This window comes from Nannospalax galili, unplaced genomic scaffold, assembly GCF_000622305.1.
Source record: "Nannospalax galili isolate Female #2095 unplaced genomic scaffold, S.galili_v1.0 scaffold635, whole genome shotgun sequence".
Lineage (NCBI taxonomy): Eukaryota > Metazoa > Chordata > Mammalia > Rodentia > Spalacidae > Nannospalax > Nannospalax galili.
Genome location: NW_008335836.1, coordinates 1,320,878 through 1,341,003, shown reverse-complemented (window position 1 = coordinate 1,341,003; position 20,126 = coordinate 1,320,878). Strand labels below are relative to the sequence as shown.

Sequence of the window (20,126 nt, the reverse complement as noted above, 5' to 3'; positions counted from 1 at the left end):
GAGTTGTTGGCCAGGATGGATAAAGGCTCTTCCAGATAGTAACCCAACATACTACTGGAAAAATGAACAGCAGACCCCAATTCTATCCAAAGGAATACTGACAATGGATTGCCGTAGATGAGGAACAGCTGATCCTCCTGGAACAGGGACCTCTGGCTGACTAGATTTGCCAGAAGGGCAGATAGGGGGGAATGGATGGGGTTGCTGACAGCATAGTGGACAGTGGCAGGGATGGCAGAGTACGGAGGCTCTAGTGGGAGAGGAAGGCTGTCTATCTGACGAGTTTATATTCATGCTCAGATGCCAAGGAACTCAGAAAGTAAGCGACTGTGACCAGTAATAGTCATATGTATAGAGATTAGAAATGCATGGTCTCAATGTTCAATGTCAATTGCCTTAAAATGAATTTTTCTGTATGAAACTGTGTATTTTAACAACGAAGTGGAGATCTTTTTTAAATGTTAAAACCTTATTTAATTTTATGTCTTATAGAGTTTATAAAAGATTGTATAGTTTATAATCAGTAAAAGATTGTACAAGCGTAATAATTCCTCTGTAAACCTAAAAATGTACAGCCAATTTTGAAAGAGATGTACCCTAGCTCAGAAAAATGTTATTGAATAGGTTAATGCTGTAGTAATGAAATGCTTCTTCTAATTAAAAAAAAAATTTTTTTTAGGCTCATCTTGCCCTAGGGAATGCCTGGCTTCCTATAACCTTACATGCCTGCATCTAGCTCTGTTCTCAAATTTAACAGGTGCTTGGTTCATTGTAGATGGGATAGGCCCTCTGTGTCTGCCAAGTGCAAAGATGGTCCATTGCAACAATTGGTATATATTTGTATTTTTCTCCTGAGAACAAAAGAGAGATAGCATCTCTTTGTGGTTATATTTAGATTTACAAAATCAGTCTTGAACCTCTGGGCTCAATATTTGGGCCCAGGTGTAAACTACTGATCCATCTTGGTAACATTAGGGGAGTGTGGAAAGAGGGTATCCTCATACCCAAAAATCACATAGTCACATGGTTATATGAAGTGTATTTCCTAACATGGAGATCTTATTAATATATGGTGTTTCTCTCTTCCAAATGTTTGTCATTTTAACACGAGATCTTGAAAAATTAGATGCTACCTGAGAGTCTCCATGTTGATGACAGGCTTTGAAGGTCTTAGATTTCTCTGGGTGTGTTTTCCATATGTGATATGCCTGGAGCACCCAGGAATAGGTTCTCCACACTGACTTTTGACTACTTTCCGGGGAACCCACATACATGAAAGTGACTTTTCTACACAGTGTTTTTTTTTTTTTTTTTTGAAATTCTATTGTTGTTTTGTTTTAAAATTCATCATTTCCTTGGAGTTCTGGCCAGTAGACTGGGAGACTCTCTTTGTTTGATTTTAGTAGGGAGATACTCTACTTCTGAGAGGTTAAGACTTTTCCATCATCACATAGAAAGTAAACGGGAGGAAGACATGAATTAATTTCTCATGTCTCCATAGTTAGCAGTTGTAAAGCCACATTCTCTCCTGGGAGGACTGCTTGCACTCTTTTGGCTCCCAGGCTCCATGCTGTCCCTATGCCCAACTGAGAAAACCAACACAATGCATTCTATTCAGGTTTTTTGTATAGTTTATGAAGTCCAGAAGAGAGTTACTTACAAAGGCATGTACCCATGGGCTCTTTCCCCTACATCTCAGCTGAGCTTTCAGCTCTGCACTCATCAGAGGACTGCCCAAGATAGTGACTTCCTGATGCCTCCCAGCTTCCTCTGTGCCTTTCCTTAGACCCACCCTCCACAGTTGAAGCTGACCAATTGAGTGGGAGAGGTGACTGTCTACCCCCCTGTCTAAGGAGTCTCTTAGGGGTCAGTGCTAGTTCTTTTGGAGGACACACCTATCCAACACTCCACTCCTTGCTCCAGCTCTCACAATCTTTTCCACCAATCTTCCACAAGTCCCTGAGCCTTGGAGAGGTTGACAGATGCAGGATGATCTTTCTTTTATTGTGGAAAGAACTTGAACTCCTGGGCCTCCCCATCATCAGTTTTTCAAGACATGGCTGTTGAGCCATCTCAGTGGTGTCTCCCCTACTATAAAGACAAATGGAAAGAAGCAGGCACATTTAAACAAACATGGGTGTAAATACAAATGCTTAGAAGATACTGTAGCAGGTGTACCATAGTTATCAAACAAAATACTTGTAGCAGCTTCCCTGACACAGGGGGCTGGCCTGGTGTACAGTGCCAGAGGTATGTTCCACCCCCTGGGAGCAGGCCTTATCCAGCTAGAAATTTGTCAGTTGTACACACATTGCTTGAGCCATTATTGTACCACCAGGCATTGTTTGGCATGTCAATAGCATACAGCACCCAGGGTCCATTGTTCAGCAGAATTATAGGGGCCCTTCTCCCCTAGTCATCTGCATAGCACCTTCTGACACTATGAAAGCCATCCATCCAGTGGCAGGGAGTTTTCAGCTTAGTCTTGGCTCTGTCTCTCCTCCCATGCTTACATCATGCACTGTCTTCAGCAACATGGACTTACCAACCTTTCCTGGTGTACAACAACATTAGTGGCAATAGCCTTTGTTAATTCAAGGACCTCTAGACTCTCTTTGGCCATCAGTTCATAAGGGGGCAACCCACCCCTGGTATTATAATTTTTACTTAACAATTGTACAATTTTTGGAGCCTTTATTTTTATTTTCATACAGGATTAGGCTGTTGTAGACTTTTCCCAACCATTTCAGTGGGTATCACTTGTGTCTTACCCAACCATAAAGCTCCAAAGAATTTTATAGCTATAGCTGGCCTCTGTTTCTTTGGGTATACTTGAGAGCTCTCAGTTGGTTTCACATCTTAAAACAGAGGTTAACATTATATATTAAATCAGACATAGACGTGGTCTAACAAAGTATGGAAAGACTTCATCCATTTGTATTAATTCTCCACAGATCTCTGCTGGGTACCATAGCATGGATAAGAGGCATTAACTTGGTTAGTTCTTTGCTCTCTTTAGTTATCCTTTGGGACTCATTCTACATTCTGAGGATTTTACATGGAGTCTCTCTGTACCTTTTTATCCTTCATAAACTCATAAGTGCTGGCTCACATTGTCTGACCCTGCACTGGGCTAAGGAGGCAGAGGGTCCCTCTTATCCCGCTGTGCCTGTTGCTTCCCCAAGTCAAGTAGGCCCTGGGTTTGCCTCCTGGCTGTGGCCATATCTGCCATTTCTCCATTGATCATACATGGTTGCTGGGAGAGGCCCTTCTAGCAAAAACTGCCTCAACACCTAGTATAGCCTTTCTCAGGAGAGAAATGTACCTTGTTTAATCTTTAACCACCCTTGGGACAGTTTTTATCTTTTCTATGCCTGTTTGTGAACTGTTTTTCAGGTTTTAAAGCCTTCCAAAAACTCCTTAGTACAGAATTTAGTTTTTTGTCAATTTTTTCTTTAGGAACTTGGGCTAGACATAAATCTTGCCACATTTGTCTTTGAGTGACCCAAACGGACCTCTTTTTCTGCCTTGTCTTTTTTATATCTTTTGTAGGTTGTTCTATTATTTTACAAGCACATTTACATGCTGGTTTGAGTCACTTAGATCTGCCAAAGCCTTACTTTTCAAAGATCCTGTCCCATTAAGGGACTTAGTAAAACCATTAAAGCTCCATACCCTTCTCGAGGTCCCTGTTGAATTAAACTTCTTTTTTTCCTTTTAGCTCTGGTGAACGCAGTCCTATGTGGCCCAGCAAACTTGGCATCATATATTGCTTTCCTTATACCTAGTTCTCTCAGTAACACCTGCCCCTTTTTGATGATCCTCCAACCCCTGCTAACCATGGAAGCCTCCACTGGTGGTGACCATGTATCTTTAATGCCTTGCACAAGCCATTCCATTAGGGACTGCTCTCCCCCGTACTGGCCTAGGTTAAACAGCCTATGTCTCAAAGACAGATGGATGGTTATATAACTCAGCCGTGATGCTCCTGTGAAACCCTCCTCCGTGGCCCCCTGCCCTGGACTCCTGAGACCCCTACCCCTCTTTAGGAATAACAGCTCTTTCTTGCTTCTGTAAACCACTTGATTGCTAGGCTGAGAGGACAAACTGCACTGACCCCATTTTGACTAGTTTCAGGCAAGCCTGGACCTGTCCAGGCATGTCATAAGCTCCACCTACTACCCCCACCCCAGGAGGCTATAGATCAAGCAGGCCCAGGCATATAGCAGCCTTATAAGGGAAGAACAGAGACTTCTGGCCTCACAGATAACAGTCAGCACATTCTATAGCTCTGAGGGTAGCACCCGCCAATAAGAAAACCCCAGGACTGCATCCCTTGTAACCAATCAATTCAAAAGTGTGTTGGTGTGCATGGGCTCCTCGGACCAATCAAGATGTGACTCTGTTATTCCCCTCCTCCACTGGTCTAAAGGCTAAAAGGCTTCCTCCCCCTGCAATCGGGGCTCTCAGCACAGATCCATTGCATTGGTGAGGTCTGAGAACCCGAGCTGAGCTTAAGCCCAAATAAAGACTCTTTGTTCTTGCATGCCCTCTGGATTCCGTGGTTATTCTTGGGGGTCCATTCTCTGGGCACAACACTTCTGAAGGACTTAAACTAATATCATTTGCTCTCATGTCCTATATCCTCAACTACAGTGTGGAGTATTTTCTGCTGGCTACAGTATTGTTAAGCTATTATCAGCAGGTTGAAACGTGACTTTTTTTTCTCTTTTTATATTAAAGGTTGAATCTGAGGGGCATCTTTAGCTATTTTTATTTCTAGGTCATTTCCTTTGTCATCACGCAGTTCTGAGGCCGATACTGAATTTGCCAATAACTCCTCAGCCTTTTCAGTCTCCCCTGGGACTATAGTCTCTGCCTCCCACCAGTCTTTTATTATGCACAGCAGGCCCAAGAGGCTTCAGCAGCTTTTTTTTTTTTTTTTTTTTTTTTTTTTTTTTTTTAAATTCCTATTTTGTTTCCATGGCCTGTAAAATTTTTTCAAGACCTTCCACAATCCTTAATTTTCATACATATGTGGTGGTGACCCCCATCACTTAAGCAACTGAGCTATTTTATATCATTTACGGGATGGCGGCCACCTGCGGATTTCCCCCATTGAATTCATCAGCATTTGCATAGGCAACCTCATTTTAGTTACATATTTTATTATCCATCACATAATCCATGTGAGTACTGCTAATCCCATTAATTTTATGGGGATTGTCCGCACTCTCCCTTCCCCCAACTTTGCTTCAGCCTTTCTCCCTATCAGAGACATCGTATTGCTCTTCTGAAACTCCTGTGGTTTGTCCTATCCTGAGTATCCAGTCCAACCACACCAATTTGTAAAGCCACGTTCTCCCCTGGAAGACCTGCGTGCCCTCTCTTGGCTGCTAGGCCCTGCAGTGTCCCTATGCCCTACCAACAAAGCCAACACAATGCATCTATTCGGGGATTTTTGTATAGTTTATGATGTCCGGAAGAAAGTTACTTACAAAGGCATACACCCGTGGGCTGTTTCCCCTACATCTCAGCTGAGCTTTCAGCTCCATACTCATCCAAGCACCACCCAAGATGGCAACTTCCCACTGCCTCCTGGCTTCTTCTGTGCCTGTCCTTAGACTTACCCTCTCATGCAATTGAAGCTGACTGATTGGATTGGAGGAGTGACTATCTCCCCCTCTGTCTACAGAGTCTCTAAGGGTTCAGTGCTAGTTCTTTAGGAGGACACACCTATCCAACAGTAGTCTATCCTCACTCTCTGTTCTCAGTGTCCTCTGAAGAATTTAAGTACATCTATACAATGAAGAGATAGTACCTAGTCCGTGGTGGTCAGGGGTCACAAATTCTGAGGCATGGAAATCTGTCATGCCACCTCCAGTGGAGCCTGTGTGAGGAACTCTCCGTGGGTCGAGGCTAAGAAAACTTCAGAGGAAGAATGCTTCCCGGAGAATGGCTGTGTTAAAAAAGCATGCTGTGTCCTTGGCTGTTCTGCTTTAGTTCCTGTCTTTATTCCTGTTCTTTCCTCATGGAGGAACTGCTTTGTACCTACTCAGGTCATTAGGCCCACCTGAAGAGAGACTAGATATGGATGATTTCCTGGGAACTCAGTTTCCCGATATTAGACTTCCTCCAAATGCTCCTCTCTTGTTTCAAGCAATAAGTAAACTAGCTAAGAATAGGCAACCTTGGAAAATTCTAGATAAGTTACAGCAAGAAGAATTATTAGTATATAATCCCCCTGCTTCAGTCCCTAGAGTTGACTCAAGGAGATCAAAGGGATACTGAAAGAAGATTGCTGCCTACAGTTAAGACAGACTTTGGAATTGCCTACGAGTTAGCGAGAGGTAGGCTATGGCATCCCCTTAAGGGAAAGGAGAGCATATTCAGAATCCCTGAGCCCACTGATGAACCACTTCCTCATACAGGAGTTTATGAAGGAAATAATAGATGGGTAAATAGTCAAGGATGGAAAGTTTCATGGCATTCACTATAGTTTATGGATAGGTTAGCTAGAGCCAGACCACCTTGGTGCCTTTACTACAAGTCAGCATAGCACAGTATACTTGAACAATTACAGGCAGTATAAGAAACATGGAAAGAAATAATAGGAAAATATGGATTAGAGATACAAGCCTTTGAAGTTATATGGAGTTAATAAGGAAGATGCTATTTTACAACTTCACTGACCTAGTCATTGGCCTTGGCCATCAAAACCTCAGAAGTAAGATAAAATTGAGAAAACGGAACCATAAAATTACCAACCATGAAATTTATAAGTAGCTGATGTTGCCAAACCACTAAGGGAAAAGGACAAATATTCTAAGCACCTGATTAATTAGATAAGAACACTCCACACTATACTGTATTGCTTTGATTTTGAATTGTATTTCTAACAAAATGATTAACCATGAAATCAACCTGGTGCCTGCACAATCTTGTTCTGTAACTTGTATAAAATCTGATGCTCCACTTTAGAAAATTACATTCAGATCATCAACCATCTCTTGTGTTGTGTCTGTCACTTGCCGAATCCTTGCCCACTCTCCGATTCCCTGTTCCCGTCGGACTGAGTGCTCCGGTCTGGGCTGGTCCGTCGCAGAGATCAATATTTTTCATCTCTAGGAGTTAGATTATGAGAATGAAGAAGCAAAAATCTATCCCCAAAGGACAAAGAGTGCTCTGAGCTCCTGATCTGAGACAGATGCTTGGAAGTGTTTCAAGATGAGGAGAGCTAAATTAAGTGGTTTGGTGTGAGATTCCAGAGGTGGCAGGGGCTGAAGAGAGAAGAGAGTGAAGTTTCTAAGTGTGGCTTGAAGGACACAGAAGAAGAGATATGTTGTGACAGTAATGTCATATTGAATGGGAAATGTCCATTCATCCACTACCCACTCATAGCTTCCAGTTCTTTCCCTAATCCAAAGAAGAGATCAATATTATCATGTTGATCTATTGGCTTATATTTAATATTATAAACTTTTATCATTCCAGAGCTAACAGAAGTCCAATACTACTAGGGTAAGGAAAAGTCACAGTACTATAAGGAACTCAGTGTCTTTCACAGCTTATTTCTGTATCAGGCCTCACATCCTAAGACTCATGCTGTTTCTTCCCATACACATACACAGCATATTTCTCCAATATTCCTCTGTCTTTCGTCTCATTTTCTTCTTAGAATTCAATTTATATATCACAAATAAGGATGTATTTTATCTTTCATATGACACCTACTAACTGTGTAATTTTTCTGCAATTCGCATGGCACAGACTGAAAGAAACAGACCACAGTTTGGCTTACAAATAACATTGAAAAGTCAGTTGATAATTGAATTTCCATGCCAGAATCAGGATGGTCAACAGGGTGTCCTGGAGGTAGACATGTCTAGAAAATCTGCCCGGCTCTTCTGGTTAAATGGAGGAAGATGCACCAAAGCCACATTACTTTCAGAGGATGATATGCACCACATACTCATATGTAGCTCATGATGTTAGCAAGAATACAAATTATCATCCCAATGTAGTTACTGGGTTATAGGAATGCAGAAAGGGCCCACATACAATGTCTTTGATGAGCATCCAGAATTCCTGTCTTGACCCTATCTCTGACTATTCCTCTCAGTCATTTTGGAGTTTTCCTAGACCATGGGGCTCGAACTCTCTCATTTTATGTTATTTCCAACCATGCTGCTCTCATCTGTGGAGTCTTGGCATGTTCCTTTCCTAATATACATTTTTGGTATTTTAACTCTATGGGATGGAAAGAGCCAATGGCAGAATGCAGGCTCAATGATAGTTAAGCCCTCACTCACTTCTGTGCAGTAACCCTACCTTAGGGTGTAGGTGACACACCTGGTCTCATGGATGCCATTTTAACTTTTTTGTTTCTGTCTACAGCCTTTCTGTTTGAATTTCCTTCAGTCATAAAGAGAAGGATGTATGCATTTTCTCAAATCGTATATTTGCCAATCCCTTGTTTGTTTACCAGAGAAGAGAGTTATCATTTCATATACATCCAAATAAAATGACTGATTCATTTTTGTCAGTGCTAGAGATGGAACCGAGGGCCTTATACATGCTGAGGAAGTGCTCTGTCACTGAGTTATTTGCCTCATGTCTCCACATCTCTACAATTCCATTCTCTTTGGCAATGACAAGATGAAGGAAAATCTTTTCAATAACTTTCTATTACTTTTGGAATTTATATGAAGGAACCTCTGGTCATTCAGTGAGCCTTGAACGGTATATCAGCTTATCACTAGTGCTCTTCCTGGTTTAAGGCTCCTGTTGCTTCTTCCAATATACACATAACAGACAGTATTTGCAGTATTCTGCCTCCTGTGACTTCAGAACAAAGTTTCCACTTCCATCTCACAGTCTTATTACCGTTCTTCTCATAATATTATAAATGAGCTTATATTTAGTCCTTTACTGAATTGTGTAAATTTGTTTGCTGACTTGAAGCAACTCTCCAAACATTGACTAGACATCAAGTTTTCATTCCCAGGTCCAGGATTTGGAGAGCATGCCCTGGGCTCCCCAGCTATCCAATCCTGGAAATATTGTTGGGAGGTAGCTTGTCTAGAGAATATGTTTGACTCCTGGGGTTAAATGATAGTAGATGTGCCAAGTCCATATCTCCTTCAAAGTAAAAAGTTGGCTTCATGTGTCATTTTAGTTCTGATGTTGCACTTAGTAGCCATTATCAATGTGGCTACTGGGTTTTAGGGACACAGCAAGGGTCCACAAACAAGGCTTTTCTGGAGTGTAGCGTCACCCATGATGCCAGTCTTGCCCTCTGTCTGACTCTTCCTCCCCCTGTGTTGGAATTTTCCTAGACTACAGGGTTCTTATTCTCTCATTTTATGATGTTAACAACAGAATTCTCATCTATAGATTCTCTTCATGTTCCTTTTCAAAAAGAGTTTTTCCATATTTTAATCCTATGGAGTGTCAACAGCCAATGGCAGTGTGCTGGCCCAACTTCTAAACCCTCACCCCTTTCTACACAGTGCCCCTTACCTTGGTGTGTATCTCAAGAGCACCATTCAAACATTTTCTTTGCTGTCTTCAGTCTTTCGATTTGAATGTCCCTCTCCCACAAATAGGAATTAAGATCTATGCATTTCCCAGAAACCTATCTTCTCAATCCCTTGCTTGTCAATAAGAGAATAGTAATTCAACATTTCCCGTATACCCAAAGGAAATGGCTGATCCCTGGTTAAGTGAGGTAATTCCATTCTTAGCCCTGCTTTTCCTCATCCCGTTCCTCCTCTTCTCTTTCTTTTTCTTTTTTGAGACCAGGCCCAGGGTCATGTGCATGCTAAGGAGCTTATCTATCACTAACCTTCTAGCCTGGCCTCCACCATATCTCTACAACCTTTCTCTCTCCCATTGAGAAAAGATAAAGTTTTTCAACAACTTTTATTAGTTTAAAGATTATGTATAGAGGTCTGGTTTCTAAATGAGGAGGAGCAGTTAAGTTTAACTTGATACTTCATCAGGGAATTAAAGAGAAAGTACCATAAATGTTGCCAAGAAGAATACAAACTATGTGTTCAGAGTATCCAAGTTCAATTCTTGTGTCTTCACATGTCACCTGTGTAACTTGAATAACTTACTTAAATGGTTGTACTTACTTTCTTACAATTTTGATACAGATATTGTACCTTAGTTCAGTGTAAGAAAATAAGTACAGACTGTCAGAATGGTTCAGCATGTAAAAGCCCTTGCCACCAACCCCTCATGACTTAAGTTTGATTCCCTGGACCCAGATGGTACAAAAAGAGAACTGATTCATAAACTTTATCCTGCGATCTCTACATACATGCTGTGGGTACCCACTGGCCCAGACACAAATGTAAGATGAATAAGTACAATATTTTTTTATTTATTATTTTTATTTTATGTGTATGCGTGTATTGCCTACATATAGGTAAGTGCACCCATGTCATGCAATGCCCGTGGAGGACAGAAGAGGCTGTCAGATCCCCTGGAACTGGAGTTGTGGACAGTTGTTTCCTGCCATGTGGGTGCTGGGATTCAAACCCGGGTCCCCTGTGAGAACAACCAGTGTTCTTAACCACTGAGCCAATTTTAAAAAAAGAGAAGATATTCACTAAATATAAAACATACATAAATGTGGCTCAGTAAGTACTTGTTCTGTTAATTACTGAGAGATGTGTACTGTATTGGTGTGCCATCAGCAGCGGGCAAATGGGGGATGTGGGGTGACTTTACTGAATTCTTGCCATCAGGTTCACAGATAACTGGAACCACGACTCTTTGTCATATAAGTCTGTACACTTCTTCTTTTTCACATTGGATGGCAATTTTTGTGTTGCTACATATTGGTCCTTATCAAGTAACTAAATTCTGTGATATTCAAACTAAAATTAACCATGAAAATACTTATAAGTTTTCCACAAACAACAGAATACTATTAGAAAGTTGTTTCTGACATGTAGATGGTAATCCAATGTAGAGTCTATTAATGTTGGAGTTGTCATCACTGTGACTAAAATAAATGTTATTTACGATTGTTTATCAGACTGAGATGGTGGCACGTGCCTTTAATCCCAGCTCTCTGGAGGTAGAGGCAGGTGGATCTCTGTGAGATGAGAGACAACCTGGTCTCCATAGCAGGTTATAGGCCAGCTGAGGTTTACAGGGAGACCAAGTTTCAAAAAAAAGAAAGAAAAAAGAAGAGTGTACATCACAACTTGGAATGGTGGATCATACCTGCAATCCCAGTACTTGAAAGACTGAGGCAGCCTGCGGGCTGCGCATCTGAGCCCAGCCTGGGCTACAGAGTAACAAGCTTGACACTGTTTCCTAAAAAGAGGATGAAGAATGTATATCAGTTCACTTCCAAACTATTCCTCCCTTTTTTTTAAGAAGTAGAATAACTAGATTATGAAATCACATTTTTTTTCAAATTATAAATCAGGGGCTGCAGAGATGCTCAGCAGTTAAGAGCAAAGGCTGCTTGTGCAGAGGACCTGGGTTTGAATCCCAGCACCCATATGGCAGCTAACAACCACTTGTAGATTGAAGGATGGTCCAGTTCAACACTCCCTGACAAAACAACACAACAACAAAATGAAACAAAACAAAAAACCTTTGAATATTCAACATATAATACATAATGTGGAGAAGACAGCAGGGAGCAGTTGGGGAGCTCTTTGCAGTTTGTGAATGCAAGTGCTATAAATGCAATAAGGTAGTATTTCTGCATGGCTCTCCAGATAAATCCTTAACACCCTGCACTGGCTGGGTGGGAAAGCCTGACTGCCTGGCATCTGCCCTGATCTGCAGCTTCCTTTCTGTTCTGTGCCCGCTGTTCAACTTCAGGGGAATATTGCAATTCTCTGTCACTAAGTTTGCTTCTCCTTTTTGGGCCACATCTGCCAAGCAAGACAGTTGGTCAACTCTTGAAAAAAAGCATTAAAGGATAGTGGAGTCTTTCCTGGTACCAGGTCACTTGGGAAACGCACTGCAGCTTTTTCTGGAAGCTCCCTCTGGTGGTAGGAGTCTAGATAATTACGTGGACGCATCCCATTGGTACAAAGTTCTGTAGTTTATGTTTTTACTCCCGCCCTCAACGATTTAACTTTCATTCTTTCTGAGGCTGCAACGGAAGAAGGAGAGCCTTTGATTTCAGGCCTGGGGAGTTAATGGCCTACACCTGGCCTTGCTCGTCCCTGATTTATGGCTTTTGCATTTGTGTCTGATAGTGTGTAGAGCAAATTTGCTGAGGGCCAAGTTGGAAAACCAGAAGAAATCACTGTGTTTTCTGGGGTGAGTTTTGTTATCTGAAAAGGGGAAGGAAGGGGAGGGGCTTCCGGCTTCCTGCTGAGCACTCTCCAGATGGGCCTGGAGAGGGGCGGCTTTGAAAGACCAGGTTTAAAGATTGAGAGAATCCAAGTTGTTTTTTCCAGACCTGGAGTTGCCTATTCTTTAACAGTCTATTACTCTGAATTGCACCTTTGTGAAGAGATCTAGAGCCCTGTGTTGCAGGAAAGATAGTCCCTTCCCCCAACAGCAGGGCCCAACAAGAGCCTCTTGACTTTGAAAATGAAACCTATTAAGCATGTTTGTGAAAAACCTGGTGTTCTGCCTGTGTGACTCTGGATTGGTTCCCAGCGCTTTCCCCTGATTGTTTTGAAGCCTTGAAGCTGTGCAGCCTGTTATGTAATCGCTGATCTAGTCCACAGCACCAAGTCCGACAGGGGATTACTGTTGGTCTAAAATTCACCACCCTTGTTCTTCCTTCTCCTGGAGCCCTGTGTGACACAGAGAAGGGGAGCACAGCCCAGTGCTGTAATTCCAGCTACCTAGGATGCTGAAGCAGGAGGAGAGCAAGTTCAAGGCCTGCCTGGGCAACGCAATGACATCCTGTGTCAAATTTTTTTAAATATTTGCGGTGTAGCTTAGTAGATGGGTACTTCCCAAGTTCTGGGTTCAGTTCAGAGAGAGAGAGAGAGAGAGAGAGAGAGAGAGAGAGAGAGAATATACCATGGAACCACAGCTTCTTTGTAAAATCTCTTCTCGTATACCATCACATGCACACTGATTTTCTGAAAGCTATCCCCTGTACCTGTTCACTCTTGTATGCGCTCATCGATAAAGTGTCAGATGAGCAGGCTTCAAGTTGGTAGATGACTTCTCCTGCTTCATTGAGTCTGTGTTGAAGCCTGTATTTCTGGATCAATTTCGGTTATTGAACTATTCAGTTCCAGAGTTTCTATGTGGTTCTTTCCTATTGCATAATTGATTTCCTGGTTTTTCTTTTTAATTATTATTTTGAATTCATTTTTCAAGACAGTTTGGATTTCTCTTTTCTTGGAGTCAGTAACTAGAGGATTATGGTGTTCCTTGGATAGGGTCATGTTTCCTACTTTTTCAGGGTATTTCTTCTGTCCCTGTGTTAATGACTGCATATTTACGGAGCAGTCATCTCGTCACACTCTTCAGGTTAGCATCTATTGGGAAAGACTTATACACTGTATGGAAGGGTGTCATTTGGCCAGGCCCAGTGACTCTGATTCCTGGTAGGCACAGTGGCGTAGTCGTCACACAGCTCTGTTAGCTGGGATCAGTGTTGGCAAAGCCTGAAGGTGTCCAAGTGACCTGCTTGTGTGTCAACAGCAGTAGCAGTACAGCTGGTGAGCATCCTCTGTAGTTAAAGGACTGGGGGACTTGATATTTTCATTTTCCTGAGAAGTTCAGTACAAGTCTGTCTTAAGGTCATAGGCCTGGATTGGCCTATTGACAGCCTCAGCAGTGCTGTGATCCATGGCACGTATGCTCAGAGTGTCTGTAGAGTCAGTGACACCTGGGGGAGAGAATAAGGCATTGGATATAAGGGTGTCACTTGGTCAGGTGTGGTAACTCTGGTTCTGGGTAGGCACTGTGGTATAAGTCATTAGCTTAAACTCTGTCAGCTGTGTGAATGTTTTGGCACAGCCTAAAGGGTCTCAATGGCCTCAACTGCAGGGTTTAGGTATACAGCTTGTTAGTACCCTCATTTTCAAGGATTTTGCTGGACTTAATTTGTTCATTTTTCCCAGTGTGAAATCCAGCAGAAGTGTTCTAGTTTGCTCTAGATTGGCCTATTGGCCACCACAGCAACACTGTACTCCAGGGCACATGTGCTCAGAGTATTTGTGGAGTTAGTGGGATGTGAACTGAACTAACTCCTGGTACATGAGTTCATCATGAAAGTGCTGGTAAATCTAGACTACTATCAAACAGTGGTCTGAGACCCTCAGCTGCCCTGTTGCAACTCAGGCTCAGGAAGAATGAATATAGTTGTCTTTCTATGGATCTGACCCTATCGCAGAGCAGCTCAGAGTACCATCAGAGATCCAGGAATTAACATGTATTCCAGAAACTCAAACCCTGGAAATCAGGGCAAGACAGCAAGATGACCAAGGAATGAGGCCCAGGGCAGTACATACTATGATGTGAGTGTGTCATCCAGTATTCATATGTTGCAAACTCATTCCTTGATTCAGGAGAGAGGCTATACTTCAGCCCTCTTGAGTGGACTAATTTTGTAGGATGATTTAGCTACCGTGGGGCGAATCCCTGATAAAAAGGTTAGTTTGGCCCCTCACCTATGCTTCTCCAGGACTCCTTCTTGCACAAATGCTGTCTTTCCCTTCTGCTTTCCATCATGAGATATGCAACCCAAAGCCTTTATTAGCCAGGTCTGGCGGTGCATGACTTTAATTCCAATACTCAGAAGGCAGAGCCAGGCAGATCTCTGTGAGTTTCAGGCCAAACTAGTCTACACTGGGAGTTCCAGATCAGCTAGGGTTACATAGTGAGAGTCCATGTCAAATAAATAAATATAGAGATAAGTAAATAATTAAACCAAACCAAGTACACATGCACACATGTACACAAATATGGCTTCATTAGATGTGGGCCCTTCAAACGTGGACTTCTTCCATTTTAGACATGCAAGAAATAAATTATTATTCTTTATAAACTACCAAGCCTCGGGTATTCTGTTATAGCAGCACAATGCAGACAAAGAGAGTAGAAGGCAGTGTAGCCCCTTCTCCTTGCAGCAGCAGTAGGGACCTCAGAATGGCGGCCATACTTGTGGCTCTGACCCTGAGAGACTGGCAACAAGTTGGTTAATGGTGACATATGGTGGAACATAGGGCACCATAGTAGCTCAGGACTTAAGAAGTGCCTATACTGCCCCTTAGGGAGATAGGCCAGCTCAGTAGCTCAGGGGGCTAATTATGCTTCTGAGGGATAGGGTGCCATAGCTGTTTGCAGGCTTCTATGACACAAAAGCCCTGACAGCTTTCTATGCACCAGTCACAATGGCAAATTCAAAACCATGTAAGACACATGATCTTCCTTGACAGGCTTTTCATATGTGGGGTTTCTTATACAAAAACATTTCTTCTCTTCTTATAATTCCTTACAATTATTTAATCATCACCTAAACCCTGTACTACCCAGTTGTTATTCATGGATAACCCTCCAATTGCCCCACTTCCTAATTTGGGACAGTATGTCTCTCTAGTAGTGTTTGCTGTGTCTGTTCTATGATTTTTCTCCTCTTTTTAATGTATTTTATTTATTATTTTTATTTTATGTATATGAGTGTATTGCCTGCATATATAAGTGCTCCTATGTTGTGAAATGCCCACAGAGGCCAGAAAAGGGTGTTGGATCCCCTGGAACTGGAGTTAAGGATAATTGTTAGTCACCATGTGGGTGCTGGGAATCAAACCTGGGTCCTCTGCAAGAGCAGCTGGTGCTCTTACCCACTGAGCCATCCCTTTAGCCCCTTTTTTGTTTTTTGTTTGTGGGCACCCAGCATGCTAGTGCTGTTTCTCTACCTTTCACTGTTCTCTCGGCCCATACTTGATTTCTGCACACTCACTGTTGAGTCTATTCCTCCTTTTCTTACTTTGTCCCTTTCATCTTCCCAATGGCACAGGCATCTGAGCAGGAAGAGTGTCAGGAGCAGGCTGGAACAGGATCACAGCACCTATGGCTTCAGAATTCATGCTTAATATAAAGGAGGAGGTGACCTGCCCCATTTGTCTGGAGCTGCTGACAGAACCTGTGAGTGTACAAGACTGTGGCCACACCTTCTGTCGAGACTGCATCACATTGAATTATCGCACCACCAAAGATCAACAGGGGAAGGGCACTTGCCCTTTGTGCCGAGTGGGTTACCTGTTTCCCAGTCTGCAGCTTAATCGGCACGTGGCCAACATAGTGGAGAAAATCAAGGCAGTCAAGTCTGGCCCAGAGGAGGAGCCGAAGGTGTACAACTGTGAACGCCATGGAGAAAAACTGCAGCTCTTCTGTGAGAACGACAAGAAGCCCATCTGCTGGCTTTGTGAGCGATCTCAGGAGCACCATGGTCACCAAACATTACTCATAGAAGAGGTGGCCCAGAAGTACAGGGTAAGAAATCAGAAGCTGGGGCTGGAAAGATGTCACGGTGGTTAAAAACACTGCGACTAACATCCGTCTGTGACTCCATTCCAGGAGATTGGACACCCTCTTCTGGGCTCTGCTGTCATTACATGTACATGGTACACTTACATACATGCAGCCAAAACATTCATACACAGAAGATAAAAATAATAAATAAAATATTTGTTTAAAGAAAGAAATGAGAAGTTGAGGGAAAACGCAGCATAAAACATTTCCTGATGGAACGCTGCAGTTTGTGTGCTAGTTCAGCTGCCATTTGTAGAATTGAGGCTCCGATTTCTTCCAACCTTTGTTGCCTTCTGAGGCCGGAAGAAGACATGATTGTGCACTCCACCGAATTATAAGAGAAGGTACCGAGAATAAACTCTAGAACAAGAAGAAATATTTTTACAGCTTGCTGTGTAATGTTGAGAGTTGATGTCCATGAAAAGTTCTGATTAAGTCTTAAGTGTAACAGGAAGTGATATGAGGCCAGAGAGAAAGCTGAAGGGCCTGTCACCAAACCTAATGACCTTAGGCTGCTTCCCAGGACCCACAAAATGGAAAGAGAGAGCTGATTAGTTCTGTTACCAAGACATATATGGGGTGGCAGCACGCACACACGTGCACATGCAAAGTTAACTAATTATTTAAATATTTTAAGAAAGTATAAATGAGATGGGTTAAGACACAAGTTCTTTCCTCTACTAATACAAAGAATATCTGTTTAACTGGGTATTTGGCATGTGCATATATTTCAGAGGCCAGAGGAACAAGAGTTCTTAGAGAGCATGTGCTGTGTAATGAGACCTCTTCTCAAAATAAAAATCTGTTTATGAGAAGATAGTGACTTTATTATTTTCTTCTAATGTGTAGATTCTAGTTGGCATTATCCAAGTTTCTACAAACTGTGCTTTCTTCTTAAATCAACCTGATTTCTTTCATGATTGCCTTCTTTTTAATGTTTATATCACTTTTGTTCAGATTTCTGAAATAATAAACAATTGTCCTATAGCAGTTAAAAAGAATTTGCAGGTGTCATGGACTGCCTTCTAGGCTTATAACATAAAGTTGTTATTAAATGGCTCAAGAGATGGCTCAGAGTTGCTGCCCTTGCAGTGAACCGGGGTTTGATTCCCAGCACCCATATACTGATCACAGCACCTGTAGCTCAAGAACCAGGGCATCCCTTTGCCTCTTTTTGCTTCACCAGCAGCAGGCATGCATGTGGTATGCATATACATGCAGACAAAACATTCATACAGATAAAATAAGTATAAGAAAACATTAACAATGCACTTAATCCCGGCACTCGGAAAGCGGGGGCAGGCAGATCTCTGTGAGTTCGAGGCCAGCCTGGTCTGCATAGCAAGTTCCAGGCCAGCTGGGACTACAGGGAGACTCTGTCTCAAAAAAAAGAAAGAAAGGAAAGAAAAGAAAGTAGACCCAAAGAATTATTTATGAAGTATATGAACTGTTGAAGAACAGTTTTGAGAAACTAACAAAATTATCCTATTTCTCTGATGTTGGAATCAAAGTTTCTGGGTTGTATTTGGTGGGACTGCTGGTGAAAAAAACGTTGGGTGTCTTTGTCTATATGGTAATCATGTATGTATAAATATAAGAACTGATTGTGCTGTATACCAAAAATCAAGTACTTTATGTAAATAAATCATGTCAAAATTTTCTTAAAATGGTAACAATCTTAGACTTTCTTTTTTTCCAGAAGGCTATTTTGTCCTTGCTGTAGAAATAATAATCTGGCAGAGCTCACAGCTTGACTCTATTGCAATTTCTCTCTCACAGGAGAAGCTCCAGGAAAATCTGCAGAAATTGATGACCAACAAGAAAGAATTTGAGAACTGGAAAGATGACCTCCAAGAAGAGAGAACTTTCTGGCAGGCATGGCAGACACTTCCTACGGGAGTCAGGCAGCTCTCTGGACAGGACCTGGGGAAGAAGCTCCCTCCCTCTTTATTCCCTGGTAGTTGATAAGACCAAGAGGCTTGGACTCGTCCTGTCCATCTGTTCCCTTGGGGGCTAGAGACTCCTCAGTCTCACAAACCAGCCCAGCAGTTTGAGGAACTGGTCACAGGGAGGGACTTTGGTGAGGATGCATAGAGAGTCTTGGGTTTCAGTCCTGTGGTACATTTTCAAACTATGCCTTTATTGAAAGAAGATACTTAGGAATAGTTCTAGGTTCTGTTCTTGGGGTTCAGGTTCTGCCAACTTGTTCAGCAGTGAAGTGAGGAGTGATACACAAAGAATAGGGAGGAAGGGAGGGAGGGAGGGAGGGAGAAAGAGAGAGAGAGAGAGAGAGAGAGAGAGAGAGAGAGAGAGAGAGAGAGTTTTGGACAGCTGCGTGAGACAAAGATTCCTGAAGAATCGCTTCCCTTTTTCTCTCCCCATTTCCCCTGATATTCTCACACTCCCATCTGACAGACTGAATGCCTCTCTCTTTTCACATCCCTAAATTAGAATAAAATAGAGAGCGATGTGCAGAACGTTCAGGAAGAGTTTAAACGACTGAGAGACATCCTGGACTCTGAGGAGAAGAATGAGCTGCAAAAGCTGAAGCAAGAAAAGGAAGATGTTTTGAACGTCCTGTTAGAATCTGAAGATGAGCAGGTCCAGCAGATGAAGTTGATGGGAAATTTCATCTCAGACCTGGAGCGTCGGTTGCAGGGGGCAACCATGGAGATGCTGCAGGTGAGTCTGAAGGAAGTCCCAGCACCTGAGAGTCAGGAGACATGGAAGCTATTTCCTTGTCTTGTGTGTTGCTATGTCCTTCCTGGTAATGATGGTGAAGTTCTCTGGGCCCTGAACTAACTCATTTCTGAATCAGTTTCTGAGGTCTGACAAATGTAGCAGGGGGGATAATCCCATTTTTAGTAATTTATCAAGTACAGTGCAAAAAATGAACCTTGGAGAGAAGCTCTGTTAGGTCCATGGGTACTTTTTGGCTCCTGTTGTCTCTGATGCTCTACTAAGCGCGGCGCAAGCACATTCCCATCACTCCAGTTAATCCTTGACCAGTGAATGAACTTCCAGTTGCCAGATATGTTTATGTTTCCCTCCTAGGATGGGCTGAGTCTTTCCTTCTTTTCATTAGTTTCTTGAAAAACATTTTAACTACTGGTTTTACTTTTTAAAATGTTCAATAAAATTGACTAATGAAGTCAACTCAATTTGTGTGTATGCGGGGGGGGGGGTTCTATTTAAGACATTTAAAATTTGTATTCTACTTTTTTACCACTTTTAAATGGATCGTTTATGTAGGTGCACCATGTCACTGTCATCCATTCATCTCTGAATGAGTGCTAATGTTGATTGCATATGTCAGCTATCGGAATGACGTTTCCACAGACAGGAATATGCAGCTGTCTCAGTGAGGACAAGTTTGAATGTCAGTATTCAGCTGTGACTGAAATTATTAGTTCTCTTCCAAATTCTTTTTACCATTTTATCTCTTTTTTAGTTATCTTACATAGCCTACAGTCAGGTATGGTGGCATATACCTGTAATCACAGTATTCCTGAGGAAGAGGCAAGAGATCGCCACACACTGGAAGCCAGTCTGGTCTTTATAGTGAATTCCAGGCCAGCCTGAGCCACAGAGCAAGATCCCATCTCAATAAACAAACAAACAAAGAAACAGCATAGCAAATA

At 42.3% G+C, this 20,126-nt stretch overlaps 2 protein-coding genes across 3 annotated transcripts in view; both read left to right on the top strand.

The window, feature by feature from the left end:
- The window catches only part of LOC103732123 (tripartite motif-containing protein 30A-like), a 50,909-nt gene extending 41,419 nt beyond the window's left edge, over positions 1-9,490 (top strand). Inside the window, 1 exon segment of the mRNA XM_029562279.1 lies at positions 9,459-9,490. Within this exon segment, the coding sequence (XP_029418139.1) occupies positions 9,459-9,490 (32 nt within the window).
- Positions 1-20,126, top strand: part of LOC103732077 (tripartite motif-containing protein 30A) — a 45,758-nt gene that overhangs the window by 20,319 nt on the left and 5,313 nt on the right. The window contains exons 1-4 of one of the 2 annotated variants that reach the window (XM_008830600.3): positions 12,119-12,300; positions 15,971-16,446; positions 18,265-18,360; positions 18,937-19,167. In XM_008830600.3, the coding sequence (XP_008828822.1) occupies positions 16,024-16,446; positions 18,265-18,360; positions 18,937-19,167 (750 nt within the window). In that variant the 5' untranslated portion in view covers positions 12,119-12,300; positions 15,971-16,023. Of the gene's footprint in view, positions 1-12,118; positions 12,301-15,970; positions 16,447-18,264; positions 18,361-18,936; positions 19,168-20,126 lie in introns of those variants that run through there. The other variant, XM_008830601.3, reaches the window with a different exon arrangement.